This window comes from Chlamydomonas reinhardtii, chromosome 14, assembly GCF_000002595.2.
Source record: "Chlamydomonas reinhardtii strain CC-503 cw92 mt+ chromosome 14, whole genome shotgun sequence".
NCBI lineage: Eukaryota > Viridiplantae > Chlorophyta > Chlorophyceae > Chlamydomonadales > Chlamydomonadaceae > Chlamydomonas > Chlamydomonas reinhardtii.
The window spans coordinates 3,544,616-3,560,042 of NC_057017.1; the positions used below are offsets into that span (position 1 = coordinate 3,544,616).

Here is a 15,427-nt window from a genome sequence, read left to right on the forward strand (position 1 = left end):
CAGGGTTGGTGTGGTATATGCCATGCACCCTGACATACTGCCAGCGTGTGTGTGTGTGTGTGTGTGTGTCTGTGTTTGTGTGTGTATGTACATGTGTGTGCATATGCGCCCGCGCGCGTGAAGGACTCGAGGACACAGAGGGAGGGGGTGACTCGGGTCACACGCCATGCGGCCCGACAACATGTACACGCTTTGAGTCCACCTTCACGCGGCTGGCCGACTTGACTCTATGGTTGGGATTGCCTCTGACGCAAGCCTCCACCACATCCTACGCACTACGCATACCCACCCACATCTGCAGACGCGGCCGTGCCTACTTGTAACTCCTTTCTGCCCTGCCCAGCCCCCAACACCCTCGTCCATGCACACCCTACACACGCATCCTAACCCACGCATCCTACACACGCGTGCTACACACGCTTTACACACACACGCACACACACACACGCTCACACACCTGCAGGTGCGGCCAGGCCTGTGCGGCCAGGGCGTGAAGGTAGCCCTGCCGCGGCGCCATCAGCTGCAGGGGAGAGGGGCGGCGGGGGGGGGGGGAGGGGAGAGAGGGGAGGAAGGAATGGGTGCGGCGGTTTGGGTGCGGCGGAGGCAGGAGTTAACATCAATACTCAATACAGAGAGGCTACAGCGGTCGGAAATCTTCGCGGTGGGGATTTGGAGGATAGAGCGGAACACGAACCCCCCAGCCGCGCCAGCCGATCCCATCGAAATACGTGTGGGCGGCCCCCAGCCCTTGCACAGCCCCCATCAACCCCATCAACCCCCGCCTGCTGAGCGCCTGCTCACATAGATGGGCCGGACGGCTGCGGGGCTGCTGATGTTGTCTGGCGCCAGAGACAGGTGCACGGGTATCTTTGTCTCCCACGTCTGCTCCTGGACCTGAGACACAGCGCCAGCCGCAGCAGAGGCTGCAGCCATATTGGGCCCGGCCCGGCGCTCTCAGCCCGAGCTGCAGACCCGGCGCGCTCAACCGAGCTCAAAAAGCATCAAAGTTTGCGCATGGCGACCAATGCAGCTGCTGCTGGAATGCAAGGGCGCTGCACAACGACGTGGTTAACGTGTCAAACGCGCGAGCGAACAGTAGGTTCTCTCAATGCACTGTCTGCAGAGCTTGTGATTGTGTTCTATATGGAATTTGTGTCAGCTGAATCCTCAAGAAAATGGGAAGTCGGGCCCGACCAATCCGGCAGGGGGCAGGGCTTTCTGAGTCCATGATTGCAACCGCAGAGCCCCGCGCTGGCCTCACAAGTCCTCGCACCTTCACAAGTTACTCTCTGCACAGTCAAAAGGAGCAAACCCCACGAAGTCGTCACCTAGTTTGCGAATTGCCGACACGGACTTGCTGAGTCGCTGACCGCGTCGTAGCAGCATGAGCTGGCTGTGGACGTTCGGGCGCGTACCCGAGCTCGACTCGACGGGCATTAACGCAGTGAGCCAGCGGATACAGGCGATGTCGGAGAAGGAGCGGTACGTCGGGATGGCGAGGTCGGGAAAGCGCCTCGGCGGTATCATACACCCGAGGGCCAGGTGCTGGGGCCAGGGGCTGCGTCCAGGGGCTCGGAGATTGGGATTGAATCTAGGCAGGGGCAGGGGGGCGTTGGGAACAGAGGCCAGGGCTCCACCGCAGCGGCGTGCCCGCCAATACCACTGGTGTCATGCCGTCACCAGTCCCCCACCCCCCACGCGGAGTATCGACTCCCTTGCCCAGCCTACCAGCGTCCGGCCCCTCGATCCCTACCCACGTATCACCTCCCTGCCTCCTTCTTTCAAAGCACCAAGCGTGCATAAAAAGTACACTTGGGCGGGCGCACACTCACCTTGTTTCCCGTGGACACACATCCATATCGCCAGTCGCGGCTGCTGGCTGCTTTTGTCAACTCCTTCACCCACGTGCTTTCCCGAAACACACACGCCCACACGCCGCCCCGCAGCGTGCAGCCTGACGCCCCCCGCATCATCGACGTGCGAACCCGCGGCGAGTACGAGGCTGGCCACATTGCCGGCGCCGTACACGCCTCCTTCCTGCCGCCCTGGTCCTGGCCCTCCAAGTGAGTATAGCCGCTCCTGTTGAGGCCACCCACAAGACACAGAAGCCTTTAGATGGTGTTTTTGCAGTTGTATCTCTCTTCATAGGTGAGCGCGATGCGGCCACAGTGGTGGTGTCGGCACATACGGCATGTATCGCCAAGTTGTGCAGTGTTTACCACATTGTGCAACCAATTATCCGCCCTCCCGCCCCCAAACTTGTGATTCAACCACTCCATTCACTATGAATGGCTGCACCCCCCCTGCAGTGTGGCCCCAGTGCTGGCGGGCGGCGTGGACAAGGGCACGCCGCTGTTTGTGATCTGCCTGTCTGCGCACCGCTCCATTGGCGCGCTCAAGTGGCTGCGCGACCAGGGCTACACCAACGTGCAGCAGCTCAAGGTATGGGCTTGCAGGCATGCGTGTCCAAGGGAACCACAGGCACGTGTGTATGTGCTGGATGTGTGGGCTGGCGTGTGTTTGTGCTGCTTGTCAACAATGGGCACTCGGGTTCAATGGTCAGCACTGGGTCACGGCCCAAGGCTGCGCATGCACCGCATAGGCCAGTGATTGCAGCCGCTGCGTTGCCTGGGAGTAGACACACACGTCATCCACATCCCACATCCTCCACCCCCACCCACCAACAGGGTGGCATGCAGGCATGGCGGGCAGCCAAAATGCCTGAGGTCACTAAGACCATGGCGGCATCCGGTGACGGCAGCAGCACAGCAGCTGGTGCCAGTAGTGCCAGCCGTGACAGCAACAGAAAGCAGGATGGGGGGGCAGGCGGAGCAGGTGGTGATGCCATGTCTGGTGGCTGCTGCCAGGCACAGACACAGCAGGCGGCAGGAGGTTCTTGCGCGGGTGCAGGTGTCATGAGTGAGGGGCCAGGTCCGACGTCGGCAGCTGGAGGTGGCACATGCTGCCAGAAGTAGTGCTGTGGTATTGGAGGTGGGGGCTGCCACTGAGGACCATACCCAAGCAAACAGGTGCATTTGTGTCAGGTGAAGGTGTATCATAAGCTTTACCAACCAAAGTGCATGTGGTACACATATGGGCATTTGACAGGTGTTAATTTGTCTACAGGCCCGGGGCCTGGAGCTTAAAGCCCCTGTTCCCTAAAATTGGAGTGTGCATGCTAGATGTTTAGCATCTATCAGGGGACAAGCGGATTGCTGTATCAACAGCTTGGTGTCACCACAGAGAAGTGTCTGGCCAAGGGCTTGTGTGCATGCAACAGATGGTGTGATACGTTTGAGTGTGTTTGGGTGTGCAGATGGCGTGCAACAGGGGCATCCTTTGCTTGGACTCTCAAAATGGTAAATCAGGTCCAATTGATGAGCATGTGTAGTCAAGGACATGATGTGTCCAGGTTACCGTACACCAAATGCAGCCAGACTTTGAGCTGCAACCAACCCAAACCAGCGCCATGTTATTGATCTGTGCATAAGCATAAACACATAGCCACTTGCAAGTTGTTTGACAATATTGTCAATGGTGACATGCCATCTCCTGTCCCAGAGCTTGAATATCTCATTTTACGACAATCTCCATATCTGTGTGGCTGTGCATCACATAACCACATTTGCAAGCGCATCCAACTTGTTGCCACGCCAACACCAACATGGCACCAGTGACACGTTGTTTGGGATGGAATGCCATGCCATGTTCACTGCCTCATGTGCAACCTGAACATGTCAGATGTGTCTTGTCAACTTCCCAACTTCAGAACAGTCTGGCCATGACTTTTGTGCTGCAGCAAACATCTGCCTCATCACTGCCATAGCCATGTGCTGAGCAGGCCGTCTCTGGATTGACCCGGATTGATGGCAGTGCCTGGATAGTGCCTGGAGCAAAGGTTGATCCTGTCCTCCCCAGCCATCCGGCCTAGGTCCGTGATGTGAGGAGATAGGCAACCCGGTCTCATCGGGGACGTGCACATACACGCGGCACCGTCCAAGGCCCAAACCGTCCCAAGTGCCTATTCATGACATATGTATGTCATGAATAGCTGTTATGGGCCCTGGCGCGGCCTGTCCGCTCGCCAAGCTCGAGACATGCAGCTGCATGCCCCGACATTTTGCGCGAAGAGCTGCTTTTAGCCCCCGTAGAGACTCTCTAGCATCTACCTGTAGCTATGTATAGACACGGCAACGTTGACATATTGAGGGAATGGTTGCTTGAGGGACCTCGGTCGCGGTCGGCCGATTCTCGCATTTTGCTCCGGGATACACTCCAATGCGGTATACTGTGTCTAAATAGCATGTTGAGTGAGTTTGTGCCCCCTCCAGCACGTTTCCGCTCGACCGTGCCCGCACGCACCCATCGAGCTCGCTGGCTGGCTGGCCAAAACCCGTCCAATTCGACCGCAGGCGAGCGCGGACCGCCCTGCCACTCAACCAGCATGCTATGTATGAGAAGTGTCTGAGAGCGCGGGGGAGTCAGGGGTGACCTTTTTGCCGTCGGGGAACCCCCCTATCTGCCCCCAAGACCCCCGCACGGAAAGACCCCCCGCACGGACTACGGATCTGACACGACAGGCGGGGTTGAAGCGAGTGCTTGGACGGTGCCCACAGCGCGGGTGAGACCGGGTTGGAGATAGGTTGCTCCTGTCTTAGCACTAGCCCTCTTACACCGTCCTGAGTGGTCATCTGTCCTGGGCGCAAACTCAACACATTGTAGGCGTGTAGGGACGCGGCATTGGACATTGGTGAGAGCCACAAATGGCCCCTAACACCGCGGGGGCATGTCACACCCAGCAGTTGACCTCTCACGTTGTGGCAATGTGGAGGCCAAGGAGGCCAAGGGACATCCTATACCCCATACTGTTTTTTTCCCCTGCTACAGACGCTGGGACCTTGTTTCTCTTGGTCGGGCCCCTGGTCTGAGCTTGCTGGCCGGTTAAGCAAGCCGTGCACCTATGCAGCCCAACTGCCCTACTGGGCACACGCTACTCCCTATGACCACTGCAGTAGCACCACTGGCAACCTATCACAGCAGCCACAGCAGCGCTACCCCGGGTAGGCAGTCACAGCAAACCACAGGGGGTTGGCGGTCACAGCAAACCACAGGGGGTCACAGCCACGGCCACAGCAAACCACAGGCAGTTATCGAGGTCCTCAGCTCCCCTCCTTGGAACCCTGCTGTCAAGCCTATTGCCAGGACCAAAGCACAAAAAGCAGATTGCACTATCGTAAGGCAGACAGACTGCATAGTTCACGTAGAAGAATGTTAACAGTAGAACAAGCAAAGCCCGCCGGCAGGACAGAATGAGATCGATCGATCTCAAGGAATCGATTCCTTGGACCGCGACCGCTCTTAAGAGATCGAGGAAGTGTCACTCATAGCCTCAAGGCAGAAGTTCATTGTCGAGCCAAGGTGCGTTAAAATGCGTAGCGCGCGCCAGCGCTGAAACCTCCTTCTCCGCGTTGTTTCCTTCTTGCGTCGCGCGTTGAGCTGAATGCCCGGGCCTCTGCTCAAGAGCGGCCACGAGGAATGATGGATAAGCTGCCAGTAACTAATCAAGATGCCTACGCCGTCCCAATGCCTCCCGCACAGAGATTCGTCTCCGGACTGCACGCTTGCGCCAGCAAGCCCGACGCCAGGCCCGGCATACACTTCAAGGGCTTCCACGCCATCAGGACAGCAAGGTAAGCTGTCATGGCAAGGCCATAGCCGCTTGGTTTAGAGAATGATGCATACTCGCAGATTGGCCAGTCTACATGTTGTGGTCAATGCAAGCAAACCCAAGACGCATGCATGCGTAGTCCAATCGTGCGATTCCGCGCCGACTATAGGCCCCTGGGACGCAGACTGAGATCATGGGACCCCGCTCGCTTGGGGCAAGGTTTATCGCTTATTGTTGATTATTGCATTCACATTACATTGCACATATGCACGCGTGGAATTTCTACTCCTAGTGGCGCACCCGGCATCGGGCAGGCTGGGGGTCATTACCGTACCGGCCAGGCGTGTTGGAAGTCCCACACGCGGCCAGCCGCCAGGCGCCGTAGCAGCGACAGGACATACGCGCATGGGCTAGCCGCATCTGCCGTGCTTGGAGAGCAGCAATCCTGTGTGGGCAGATGCCATTCTTGCCCTGGATTCTATACGGTTTAGCGCCGGTTTAGTGCCGTGGTCCGCCCCTGGCAGCCTTGCCCCTACGATTCCGGTGTGCACGCAAAAGCCCTCGGGTTGTGGGCTTGCTCCTGACCTTATAACAAATTAGCGAGAGAAAATACAGCGGCGGTCCGGGAAGTGGGCCGTAACAGTGACCAAACACCCGCAAGCTTCGTGCTGAGTAGTTCTGCACACGACCAACCATGTGCCTTCTGTGAGCTACCGCGGGCGGTCCCACGATTTTTGGGGGGATAAGGCACAATACAATATGATGCATTGCGCTGGGAGTACGTGGGGCGAAGGGCGGGAGACAATAATTATACATGGTGGGCAGTGGGCACAAGACCCGCCCATCACCTGAGCGGCCGCACGCAACATACCTTGCACCATTTGTTGATTATTCATTAGCACCAGATTCCATATAAAAGTGCTGGATACGGTAGCTATGGGCTATAGGCACAGGGGGGGGGTAGGAACGAACTTTTTTGACCCCATGCCACAAAACCTCCCGGACCCCCCGACCGACCGACCGACCGACCCCCCCTGCCGTACGACCCCCCAAAACCCCCTCAGAACCCCTTAGTTTTTTGTCAGGTTGGTGCCAATCGACTGCTCTCGGTGAGCTCTATCGCTATGTAAAATGATCCGCCTTGGGAACACACTTTGGCCGACCGACATGTGGACATGTAGACATGTCCAACCGTCTGCCGACAAGTATTCGATAGACTGGCCTGCTATGCAACGGCTTATTCCGATGTTACTTGATAGTGTGAAATGTGCTGACACGTTCACCATGCAAAACCCGGCCGGCACCGGCTTGTCCCTGACCAGTTCCCCAGGCATCTCCCGAGATGCCGACATGCCGCTCCCAAACTGCCCCAAACTATGCGAGCCTGGGGTATACCTACGCACGCATCGTGGAGCTGCACCCATTGCGCCGCGTGTTGCAGGACAGAAGCGCTAGGAACAAAATTTGGCACGAACCTGTGCAAAACTTCGTGGGACCCCAGACCGACCGACCGACCGACAACTTTGAGGGGCCATAACTTTGCATCCAGAAACCCATTTTCAATTTTGAAAGCGGATTCGTGATTTTCTCGTTGAGCTCTATCCATTTGAGGCATGGGGTCTGTTTCGGAAGATTCTACCCCCCCCTGATAGGCATGTGCAAAACATACCTTGACATTGAAGGCCAGACACACTTTGGAGACCCATATTGTGCACTAGCCACCTCCCAACAGACTCAGAAGCCCCTACACCCCAACCCATTGCAAACATACCGTACACCGCGGCCTTGCCATCTCCGACTGGTCTCGGGGAAAAGGGGGCCCTCGGCTACCCCCCCCCCCCTGCGCCGCGCCCCACCCGCACGGAGCGGCCACCATCCAGTGACAGGACCACCATTGCCATGTGCATTTAATCACTTGGTGTCGGTGGCCGGGCGTATGGGGGCTATCGGCTGCCGAAGCGGCCTCCCCTGGTCGAGGGGTTTGACAACCGGACGGCGTGTACAAGCGCAAAGCTGTCTAGCCATGTGCGCCGCCGCCCTACTGCACATACAGCGGCTGCACCGGGCGCGCGCCTGCGTCGTCCTCCTCCTCCACCTCCCCAGCCACCTGCTGCACAGCAGCTGCCGCGGCAGCACCGGTACCTAGCAGCATGCATGCGTGGTGGAACTGGGTGCGTGGGCCAGCCTCTTGACTCCGCCTCCTCCGCCGCCTCCTCCCAAGAAACCTGCCTCCAAACCTGCCTCGCCAATTGATCACCCATCATCAGTTAGGTCACCCGTTACCCAGTAGTCACCCAGCCTGTCACCCAACCCGTCACCCGTTGCCACCCACCGGTCACCCACTCAACATACGGTACTCAACATCACTTGCAACGTTTTGGCCCCAAAATCCAGCGTGCGCTGCGCTCATTGAATACGATATGTAACTTGATGCACAGTGTTGTGACTGTGTGGGCCTGGCATGGGCGAAGCGGGTACCACTCCTGCTGTGAGCTGTGTGGAGCCCAGAAGCATCCACTTTGATGCACCGTAGCCCCTGCAAGTCGTTTGTAACTCCCTGACAACCAACATAACAAATTGGATCGCTCCCCTTGCATGCTTCTCCCGCTTGCAGGCTGCCCACCAATGGCCCGTGATGGCCCATCTCGAGCGGAGCTGGACACTGATGCACAGCGTCATGACGTGCACGACCTCGCGGCAGATGCCGCTGCCAATGCCCAGCGTGACTCACTGGCAAGTTCCATGGGTGAGAACGCTGACGATGAGGTGGACAGTGGTCCGGCTCCTCCGCCTCTGGCTCTTGCACCCATACCGCAACTGGTGGTGGTGGCGGTGCCATTTGCGGTGCTGACTGAACCGCGCGTGCTGGTGCCGATGGCGGAGTACCAGCTCCTCAGACAGCTCGCGGCAGAGAGCATCCACCAGGACACAACCATCTCACAGCTGCAGGCGCAGCTAGCGCAGGCGCAGCTGGAGGCGCAGCTAGTGCAGGCACAGCTAGTGCAGGCGCAAGCAGCACAAGCCCAGCAGGCGCACGTGGCGCAAGCCCCGGCCCCGGCGCCGCCAGTGCAGGCCCCGGCCGTCAACGGCCTGCCCGTGCCGTCCAGGCAGCGGTTGTACATGGGCAGGTAGTGCAGCCAGGGGCTCAGCTGCATGCATGGCAAAGAGGTGCGTGTTATATCTTATTGTCTACCGTGATTCATAAAGGGTTTGCCAGCAGGCTGCCGCTGTGAATGGCGCCTCAAATTTGTATTTGCCATGCTGTATGTTCCGAAAGTAGGTGGCGGTAGATGTGAAGAGGCACGCATAGGGTTGAACAGGGGACTTGCTTGTCCCACTGCGCACGCAAGAGCATATGCATGCAGGCTTTGCCGCCCAAGCTCACAGCGTGCAGTCGCGCATATGGATAGCAGAAGACAGATGCAGTGCAGGGATGTTTCGAAAACGTACTGCAGTGTATGCCAATACCGTAGATAGCAGGCTTGTTTGGCAGAAATTTGTTTTGACCAGCAGAGCCACGCTTGGCACAATCTAGGCAAGCAATAGGGTTGGCTGGCTTTGCTAATGTCACTGGACAGTAGCCCCTCCTTGTGCGTGGGGTGCGGCGCCTGGACGAGGGGGCCGCGGGGGCCTAAGAACCCGAGACCAGACCAGGAGAAATTGATATGGCAGGGGTGTGTAGTCTGCGTCAGGTGAAGGGAGTCCAGCAGCACGGACTGGTGCATCGTTTCGCATGGTGTATGATGGGTCAAGCCAAGCGGGCAGGATTGCAAAAAGCAGGACAAGCGGCAATCGTAGTGCAGAGCAATGCGAGGGTGTTAGCGAGTTGAAGGGAGCTGTATGTGCGCAGGTGGCACTGGGATTGCTGGAGGGCGGCGCAATGGGCTGTTCTGCTGACGCGCTCCTCTCGTGCTCCGGGTGCCCGGCCAGGCGGCCAGGCCAACACAAAGATTACAACGCCCCGCAACCACGAGATACACGAGAATTTTTGGAAAGGGTATTGTTTGGCAGGGCGTGCGTGCCGCAGCTTAATGGGCCGGCCTGCGTGTTGGTCAGATAGCGGTTGATTGTTGTCTCTTGTTGGGTTGGGTGTGACACCTTAAATGCCGCGTAGTGAGCTTTGATAACCCGCGCTAGGGGCGCATGTACCTGGCGAGCTTCTGTGCGAGAGACGGCTAGTGTGGCCTGCGAGCTAGTGCCCCGCTGGGGTGGGCGGGCCTGCATGTTGGTGGGCTGGCTGCTGCTGCGTGTGGGCTCGCATACAGTGCGCCGCTGGTGTCTCTATCTAAAGTTTCCGTTTGCCTGTTTACAATTGGCTGGGTTTGCGTGTTGCGCGGCATGGGTGTTCTTGCGTGTTTCGTGTTGCGCGGCAGAACGCTGCTTGGCACCGACACCGATACGCACTTGCAGTCGGGCCCCTCTCCTGGACATTCGCGGGCCCAAATCTAAATAGCTGTACGCGGTATGCATCGTTTCTTCCATCACAGCACCGGCTCCTGCGCTTGACTTGAGCTGGAGCGGGCGTTTCCTTGCGCGCGTGCAAAGGCTATGTCATTACCGTACGGTATGTGATTTCTCCTGGGAGATCTCCCGACGCTAGAAGAAATCAAGGCGCGAATCCCGGCAGGGGCCATTGTCTCAAACCCCTGCCTGTGGGTGCTTGCATTCCAATTTTTCAAGAAGACGCGCCAGTGCGCAGGTTGAGGCCCGGCCGGTGTGATTTATTGCTGCTTGGTCTGTTGCCTGCTGTGCTTGTGGTTGGCAGCGGGACTTGGCTGGACACATGGCGGGCTGTACGTGCCTTTGAAATTGACCCCGCTATGTTTGGGAGATGAGGTAGACACTTACTTGTGGCCATAGACGGGATACATTATGGAAGACTTTTTGTCCTGGGAGACCCCACGGTGTACGGTAGGTATGGGCGATGTAAGGGTGAGGGACCGGCCGCAATTAGGCGCACACACCGCCTTTGCTTGTTTTTGGTGTACACGCGCGGCGCCAGTAGGGCGGCGCAAGCTATCGGCGAGCATTTAGGGTGTTGGGGCACGAGGGCAACGGCGGCTACAGTTTGGGGGCTGGGATAGTTGCTGCCCGGGCGCGGCTGTTGGCTGGACGGGCAGACCGTCGATGGACCGAAGGGCCGGGGACCGTCGGGGACCTAGATGGTAAATGATACCTAGGCCCCTGAACGGCACGGTACATAGCCCCATTGATGCTGCTTTTCGCCCCGGGCGTATTAATAAGAACGGTGGTGAGAGACCAGGACAGTGTTGCAAGAGGTGCGTGCCTGGCACAGTCCGGTTGCCTTAGACCTGCAGTAATGTGTAAGGTGTTGGCGTCAATGTGACATAAGCTCCGACGTTCCGTGAGCGCGGCATCTCAAAGGGCCCCAATGCTGGCCCTCGGCCGAAAACGTTTGTGCATTTCCGGGGATTGAGTTCTTGCCGCCTTGGGCTGCGTACGGTCCCCGAATCTCGTCAAGTACCCCTGCATTCGACTACATTCGGGCGCCCTCTTCTGCCTTGCCTCGCCCTGTTTGTGCCCCTGCTTGCCACACTGTCGCCCGGCCATTGCTTTGCTGCATTCCGTTTGCATTTTCTCTGCGGTTGCCGCTAGTGCTTCATCCGTGGACGCTGGTCACCTTCCTGGGGTGGGGAGGGGGGGTTGGGGCGGGGGGGCGGAGCAAGGTAGCCAACTAGGCATCTTTGAGCCCGTGCATGCCGTGGGCGAGAACGTGGCTAGGACCCTAATCGCCAGCGGCGGTGGCCTACCCCTGGAAGATCCCCAGCGGCGGCGGCCTACCCCTGGAAGCCCTGGCTTGTGGCCTTAGGCGGGAGACATTGTGAAACACTTCTTTGTCCTAGGAGAGCCCACGTTGAGAGCCCACGGCGTATGGTGATACTGTACATGGGTGGGGTGTATCGCATAGGTGCACTGCCTTTACGGTATGCCACACACTCCTTAGTCCGTACACTCACCGGCAGCCACTCCTGCACCTTGCCACCGGTCGCGAATGCTTGAGTCCAGCCCATCACAGTACCGTAGCCGCGTATCGGCATATGTCAGGCAGTCCTTATCATCAGGCACAGCTTCAAAGGCCGTTTCGTATGTGTACAGTATGCCAGCACGCGCCAAACTCCTGTTGGGTCACGGGCCCACTCCGATATGTACGTCCTTCCTCTCCTTTGGGTATGTACTGCTATATAAATCAGACCGTACAGCTTTATGCGCACAAACGCAGACCTGCAAGAGTTCCCCTTACGACACGGCTGTGCGGTATGCACACTTCTTCGATCTGCCATTGTTACCCGCACGTGCGGCTGCTCTTGCGGTTGCTCGCTCTCATTAACTGCATGCTACCTATCTACGAAACTTCCAAGCGGCGCCCATTGCCACCCCAACAAGCTATGCACACACGCCATTTCAGGGGTGCGGTGGCGCAGCGGCGCGGCGACGCGGCGCGTGTTGGAGCCCACACGCGCCACATCCCTGCGCCGCCTAAATCTGCATGGCCCGCTCCGCCAGTGCTCGGAAGTCCCACACGCGCCGCTCCGCCGCGCCGCGCGCCGCCACCTCAGCCGCCAGCTGCGCCCGCATCAACTCCGCCGCCTCGCCCGCCTCGCGCGCGCGCGCCTGCGCCTCCCTCAGCGCCGCGTGCTGCGACTCCAGGATCTCCTCAATCCGCTTCAGCGCGCAGCGCTCCATCGAGACCCGCGTGCGCAACTCGCCGCGCAGGCGGTCGACGGTGCCCTCCGCCGCGCGCTGCGCGCGCCGCGCCGCCTCCAGCTCCGCCCGCAGCTCCTCCGCCTCTGCCTGTGCGGAGTGGATGGCTGCGACGCCCAGCAGCGCGGCCTCAGCCACCGAGCGCGGGGAGCGCATGACGGCGCACTCATCACAGCCGCTGGCGCCGCTGTCGTGGCCGCTACGGCTGCCTTTCGCGCCCCCAACTACGCCCTCAGCGCCACGGTCGCCCGCGCCGCCAGCAGCACCGATATGGCCAATGGCTGTGTCCATGCCCATGGGCCCAGCAGCCGCGCTGGCGTCCGCGGCGGCCTCAGCCGCGGCGTCGTGGTCGTGAGCGGGCGATGGCAGCGGGCTCAGGCACAGCCCCTCATCCAAAGCGGGGCCACCGCCACTGATTGGACCAAAGCCGCCACTGCGAATGGAGCCAGCGTCGGCACCGCTAGCGCTGGGGTCCCGGGGGAAGGCACGCTGCCGCCTGGCCGCACCGTCATGCGTGACTGCGCCGTCCGGGTCAGACAGGCGCTTGACACCCACGACCAACGCCGGCAGCGCCAGTCCGCTTGCAGCCGCCCCCGCCGGCGCCGGCGCCGCCGCAGCCGCGGCGGGTCCTGACGTGGTCACGCTGCCCCAGCCGCTGAAGGACGGCGGCGAAGACAGCGCCATGCGCAGCTGCAGCTGGTGCGGCAGCGGCGGCGCGGACCAGTCGGGCATGGCTTCGTCCTCCGAGGCCGTGTCCACGTTCCCCCCTGGCATATGGCCCCGCCCCGCGGGCCCCTGTCCCTGCGCCGCCATCGGCTCGCCCTCCTCTCCCGACGCCACGGACACCGCAGGATCTTGGGAGGCGACCGGCGTGGCAGCGGAGGGCGCGGCTGCGGCGGCCTTGGCCGTGGAGCACGTGGCCGCGGTAGCGGCGGCAGCAGCGTGTGCAGCGGCCTCAGCGGGAGTGGCGGCGGTGTGCAACAGCAGCAGCACGTGGCGGCCACCGACTGACACGAACACATCATAGCCCGTCACCCATGGCCCCTCCTCCGGCTGCTGCTGCTGCTGCTGCTGCTGCCGCTGCTGCTGCCGCTCCCCTGCTGCCTCCCCATTCAAAGACTCTGACTCCCCCGAGCTTGCCGCCGCCGCCGTGGTCGTGGCTGCCGGCGCCACCGACGCCAAGTCATGCAGCCGGAGCCACACGCGCACGCAACGGCGGTCATAGCCGCTGCGACCCGGCCCGTGGGGCTGCACCGGTGCCTGTGAGCTGCTGCCCGTACCGGTGGCAGCCACGGTGTGCACACCGGCAGCAGACACAAACGCAGCGCTGGCGGCCGCTGGCATCGCGGGGAAGGCGCTGTCGCTGTGGCCCTCATGCGCCACGTTGGGTGTGGCGGGCTGGGCATGAGTGGGAACGCTGGCTGCCGCCACGCCGGCGGCGTTACCGCCGCTGGCACCGCGGATGGTGACCTTGCGCAGGGTCGCCGCCACCAGCACCGGCTCCTGGCGGCCGTGGCCGCCGCATGAGGAGAGCGCCACCAAAAGCGTGGGCGGACGCCGGGTGCAGGACTGCTCCGCAGCTGGAACAGCTGCGGCCGCTGCGGCCCCGGATGCTGCGCTCAAGGCCCGCAACGGGCTGGTGCCGGCGGCGCTGCCAGGACCAGCGGCAGCGGCGGCGGCGGCCAGCGCTGCGGGTGCCGGCTGGTCTTGGTGAAGCGCAGCACCTTCGGGAATGGTCGGGCCGCCTGGGGTGGCGCTTGCGCTGCGGACCCTGGTGCTCTCTCTGCCGCGGCCGCCGCACACCAGCTGCAGACACAAGGTGCCGCCGCCGCCGCCGGCAGTGGCGCCGTAGCTGGACCGCCGGTGGCGCAGGCGGAGGCCGCAACCAGAAGAAGCCGCTGGCGCCTTGACGGTGACTGTGTGCGATGGCGGCGATGCCGATGTGGATGAGGTGGAGGTGGGCGCAGATGAGGAAGGAGGAGAGCTCCAAGCCACCCCATGACACAGGTCCGGCGTCGACAGGCCTAGCAGGTCGGTAAGGGTGCTCGCCAGGGCCCTGGGCAAGCGAAGCGAGGCGCTGGCGCGCAGGCGCTGCGGCTGCGTGTGCTGCGACCAGCCGCTGTGCGGAGCTGCAAAGAATCCGTCTGCGTTGGGCGCTGAGATGGCGGTGTTGGGTAAGCAGGTGGAGGTGGAGGAGGGGAGGCGGGGCGCGCCCGGGGCCCATGCCGCGGTGGCACGGGCGACTGGCGGAAGCGCGAGCGCCGCGGTGGCGCTTGGGGCTGCGGTGGAGGCGGCGTTGGCGGAGACGGCGCCCGAGCACTCGGCGCTATGGGTGGGACCTGGTTGGGTGTGAATGCGGTACAGCCGCACAGCCGAGCCGCCAAGCTGGCGCGCGGTGGGAAAGGCCGCGCCTTCCAGTGCGCCCGGAGCTGCCGCGAAGAGATGTCCAGTGTCGGAAACGTTCCAACTGCAGGGCAGAAGATGGCAAGCAGAGGGAAGCCGTTTCACGATGTAAACATGATGTACGTAGTTGCAAGCTTATCGGCGTCCCCGGCCCTTGTCACGGAAGGTGCACGTTCATCGTGACGTACCTGGCCGCAGCAGCGCCAGCGCGCGGGGTGGAGGGCCGCAGGAGAAGGCCTGCGCCATGGCTTTGCGCGAGCGCCATCTGCGTCGCGCCACACCTCTGCTTGCAGGGGGCTATGCGCGCGTCAACGCTGCTGCTGTGTTACGAGACGCGGCAATGCACCCGCAATGCTGGGCCCGTTAGGTTGATATTAGATATTTAGGAGCTCTCAGGATTAGCTATGCTCTGTATAAGCAGATGGTGGCGCTGAGGGTGCGCTCCGACTCGTTCAGTTAAAGGTTCAACGGGTCTTGTCGAAACCGTATCAATTCCTGCGTGCGGTGCGAAGATTTGAAGGTTTGGATGTTTGGTGTTTCAATCATTTATGCTTTGTTGATGTCCTGGAACTGTGTGTGAGCCTGCATGGCCTGTTAAACTGGATGGGGGCGGCTGCGAGCCAGCTCCATCCT

At 60.9% G+C, this 15,427-nt stretch overlaps 4 protein-coding genes across 5 annotated transcripts in view; 2 read left to right on the plus strand and 2 right to left on the minus strand.

Moving 5' to 3' along the window:
- Nucleotides 1–1,143, minus strand: part of CHLRE_14g630907v5 (uncharacterized protein) — a 7,396-nt gene extending 6,253 nt beyond the window's left edge. For both annotated transcript variants that reach the window (XM_043070398.1, XM_043070397.1), the window contains exons 1-2: nucleotides 802–1,143; nucleotides 458–520 (exon numbers count right to left, since the gene is read on the minus strand). In XM_043070398.1, coding sequence (XP_042917071.1) covers nucleotides 458–520; nucleotides 802–933 — 195 coding nt within the window. In that variant the 5' untranslated portion in view covers nucleotides 934–1,143. The remainder of the gene's footprint in view (nucleotides 1–457; nucleotides 521–801) is intronic.
- Nucleotides 1,144–1,263: 120 nt separating this feature from the next.
- CHLRE_14g630950v5 (uncharacterized protein) lies at nucleotides 1,264–4,305 on the plus strand. Its single transcript, XM_001692718.2, has 4 exons — nucleotides 1,264–1,482; nucleotides 1,947–2,063; nucleotides 2,310–2,442; nucleotides 2,688–4,305. The coding sequence occupies exons 1-4, from the start codon at nucleotides 1,385–1,387 to the stop codon at nucleotides 2,973–2,975; spliced, it is 636 nt and encodes a 211-aa protein (XP_001692770.1). The 5' UTR covers nucleotides 1,264–1,384; the 3' UTR covers nucleotides 2,976–4,305.
- Nucleotides 4,306–4,893: 588 nt separating this feature from the next.
- CHLRE_14g630982v5 (uncharacterized protein) lies at nucleotides 4,894–11,008 on the plus strand. The gene is made up of 2 exons (XM_043070399.1): nucleotides 4,894–5,690; nucleotides 8,283–11,008. The coding sequence occupies exon 2, from the start codon at nucleotides 8,294–8,296 to the stop codon at nucleotides 8,798–8,800; it is 507 nt and encodes a 168-aa protein (XP_042917072.1). The 5' UTR covers nucleotides 4,894–5,690; nucleotides 8,283–8,293; the 3' UTR covers nucleotides 8,801–11,008.
- A 499-nt stretch (nucleotides 11,009–11,507) lies between these two features.
- On the minus strand, nucleotides 11,508–15,323 carry CHLRE_14g631000v5 (uncharacterized protein). Its single transcript, XM_043070400.1, has 2 exons — nucleotides 14,983–15,323; nucleotides 11,508–14,858 (listed from the first exon to the last, which is right to left on the minus strand). The coding sequence occupies exons 1-2, from the start codon at nucleotides 15,057–15,059 to the stop codon at nucleotides 12,167–12,169; spliced, it is 2,769 nt and encodes a 922-aa protein (XP_042917073.1). The 5' UTR covers nucleotides 15,060–15,323; the 3' UTR covers nucleotides 11,508–12,166.
- Between the last annotated feature and the right edge of the window lie 104 nt (nucleotides 15,324–15,427).

Coding starts and splice junctions, on each gene's coding strand:
- CHLRE_14g630982v5 (XM_043070399.1), top strand. CDS start 8,294: ATGGCCCGTGATGGCCCATCTCGAGCGGAGCTGGACACTGATGCACAG.
- CHLRE_14g630950v5 (XM_001692718.2), top strand. CDS start 1,385: ATGAGCTGGCTGTGGACGTTCGGGCGCGTACCCGAGCTCGACTCGACG. Junction 1,483..1,946: donor GCGATGTCGGAGAAGGAGCG/GTACGTCGGGAT, acceptor GCCGCCCCGCAG/CGTGCAGCCTGACGCCCCCC. Junction 2,443..2,687: donor CCAACGTGCAGCAGCTCAAG/GTATGGGCTTGC, acceptor ACCCACCAACAG/GGTGGCATGCAGGCATGGCG.
- CHLRE_14g631000v5 (XM_043070400.1), bottom strand. CDS start 15,059: ATGGCGCTCGCGCAAAGCCATGGCGCAGGCCTTCTCCTGCGGCCCTCC. Junction 14,859..14,982: donor GCTGGCGCTGCTGCGGCCAG/GTACGTCACGAT, acceptor TCTGCCCTGCAG/TTGGAACGTTTCCGACACTG.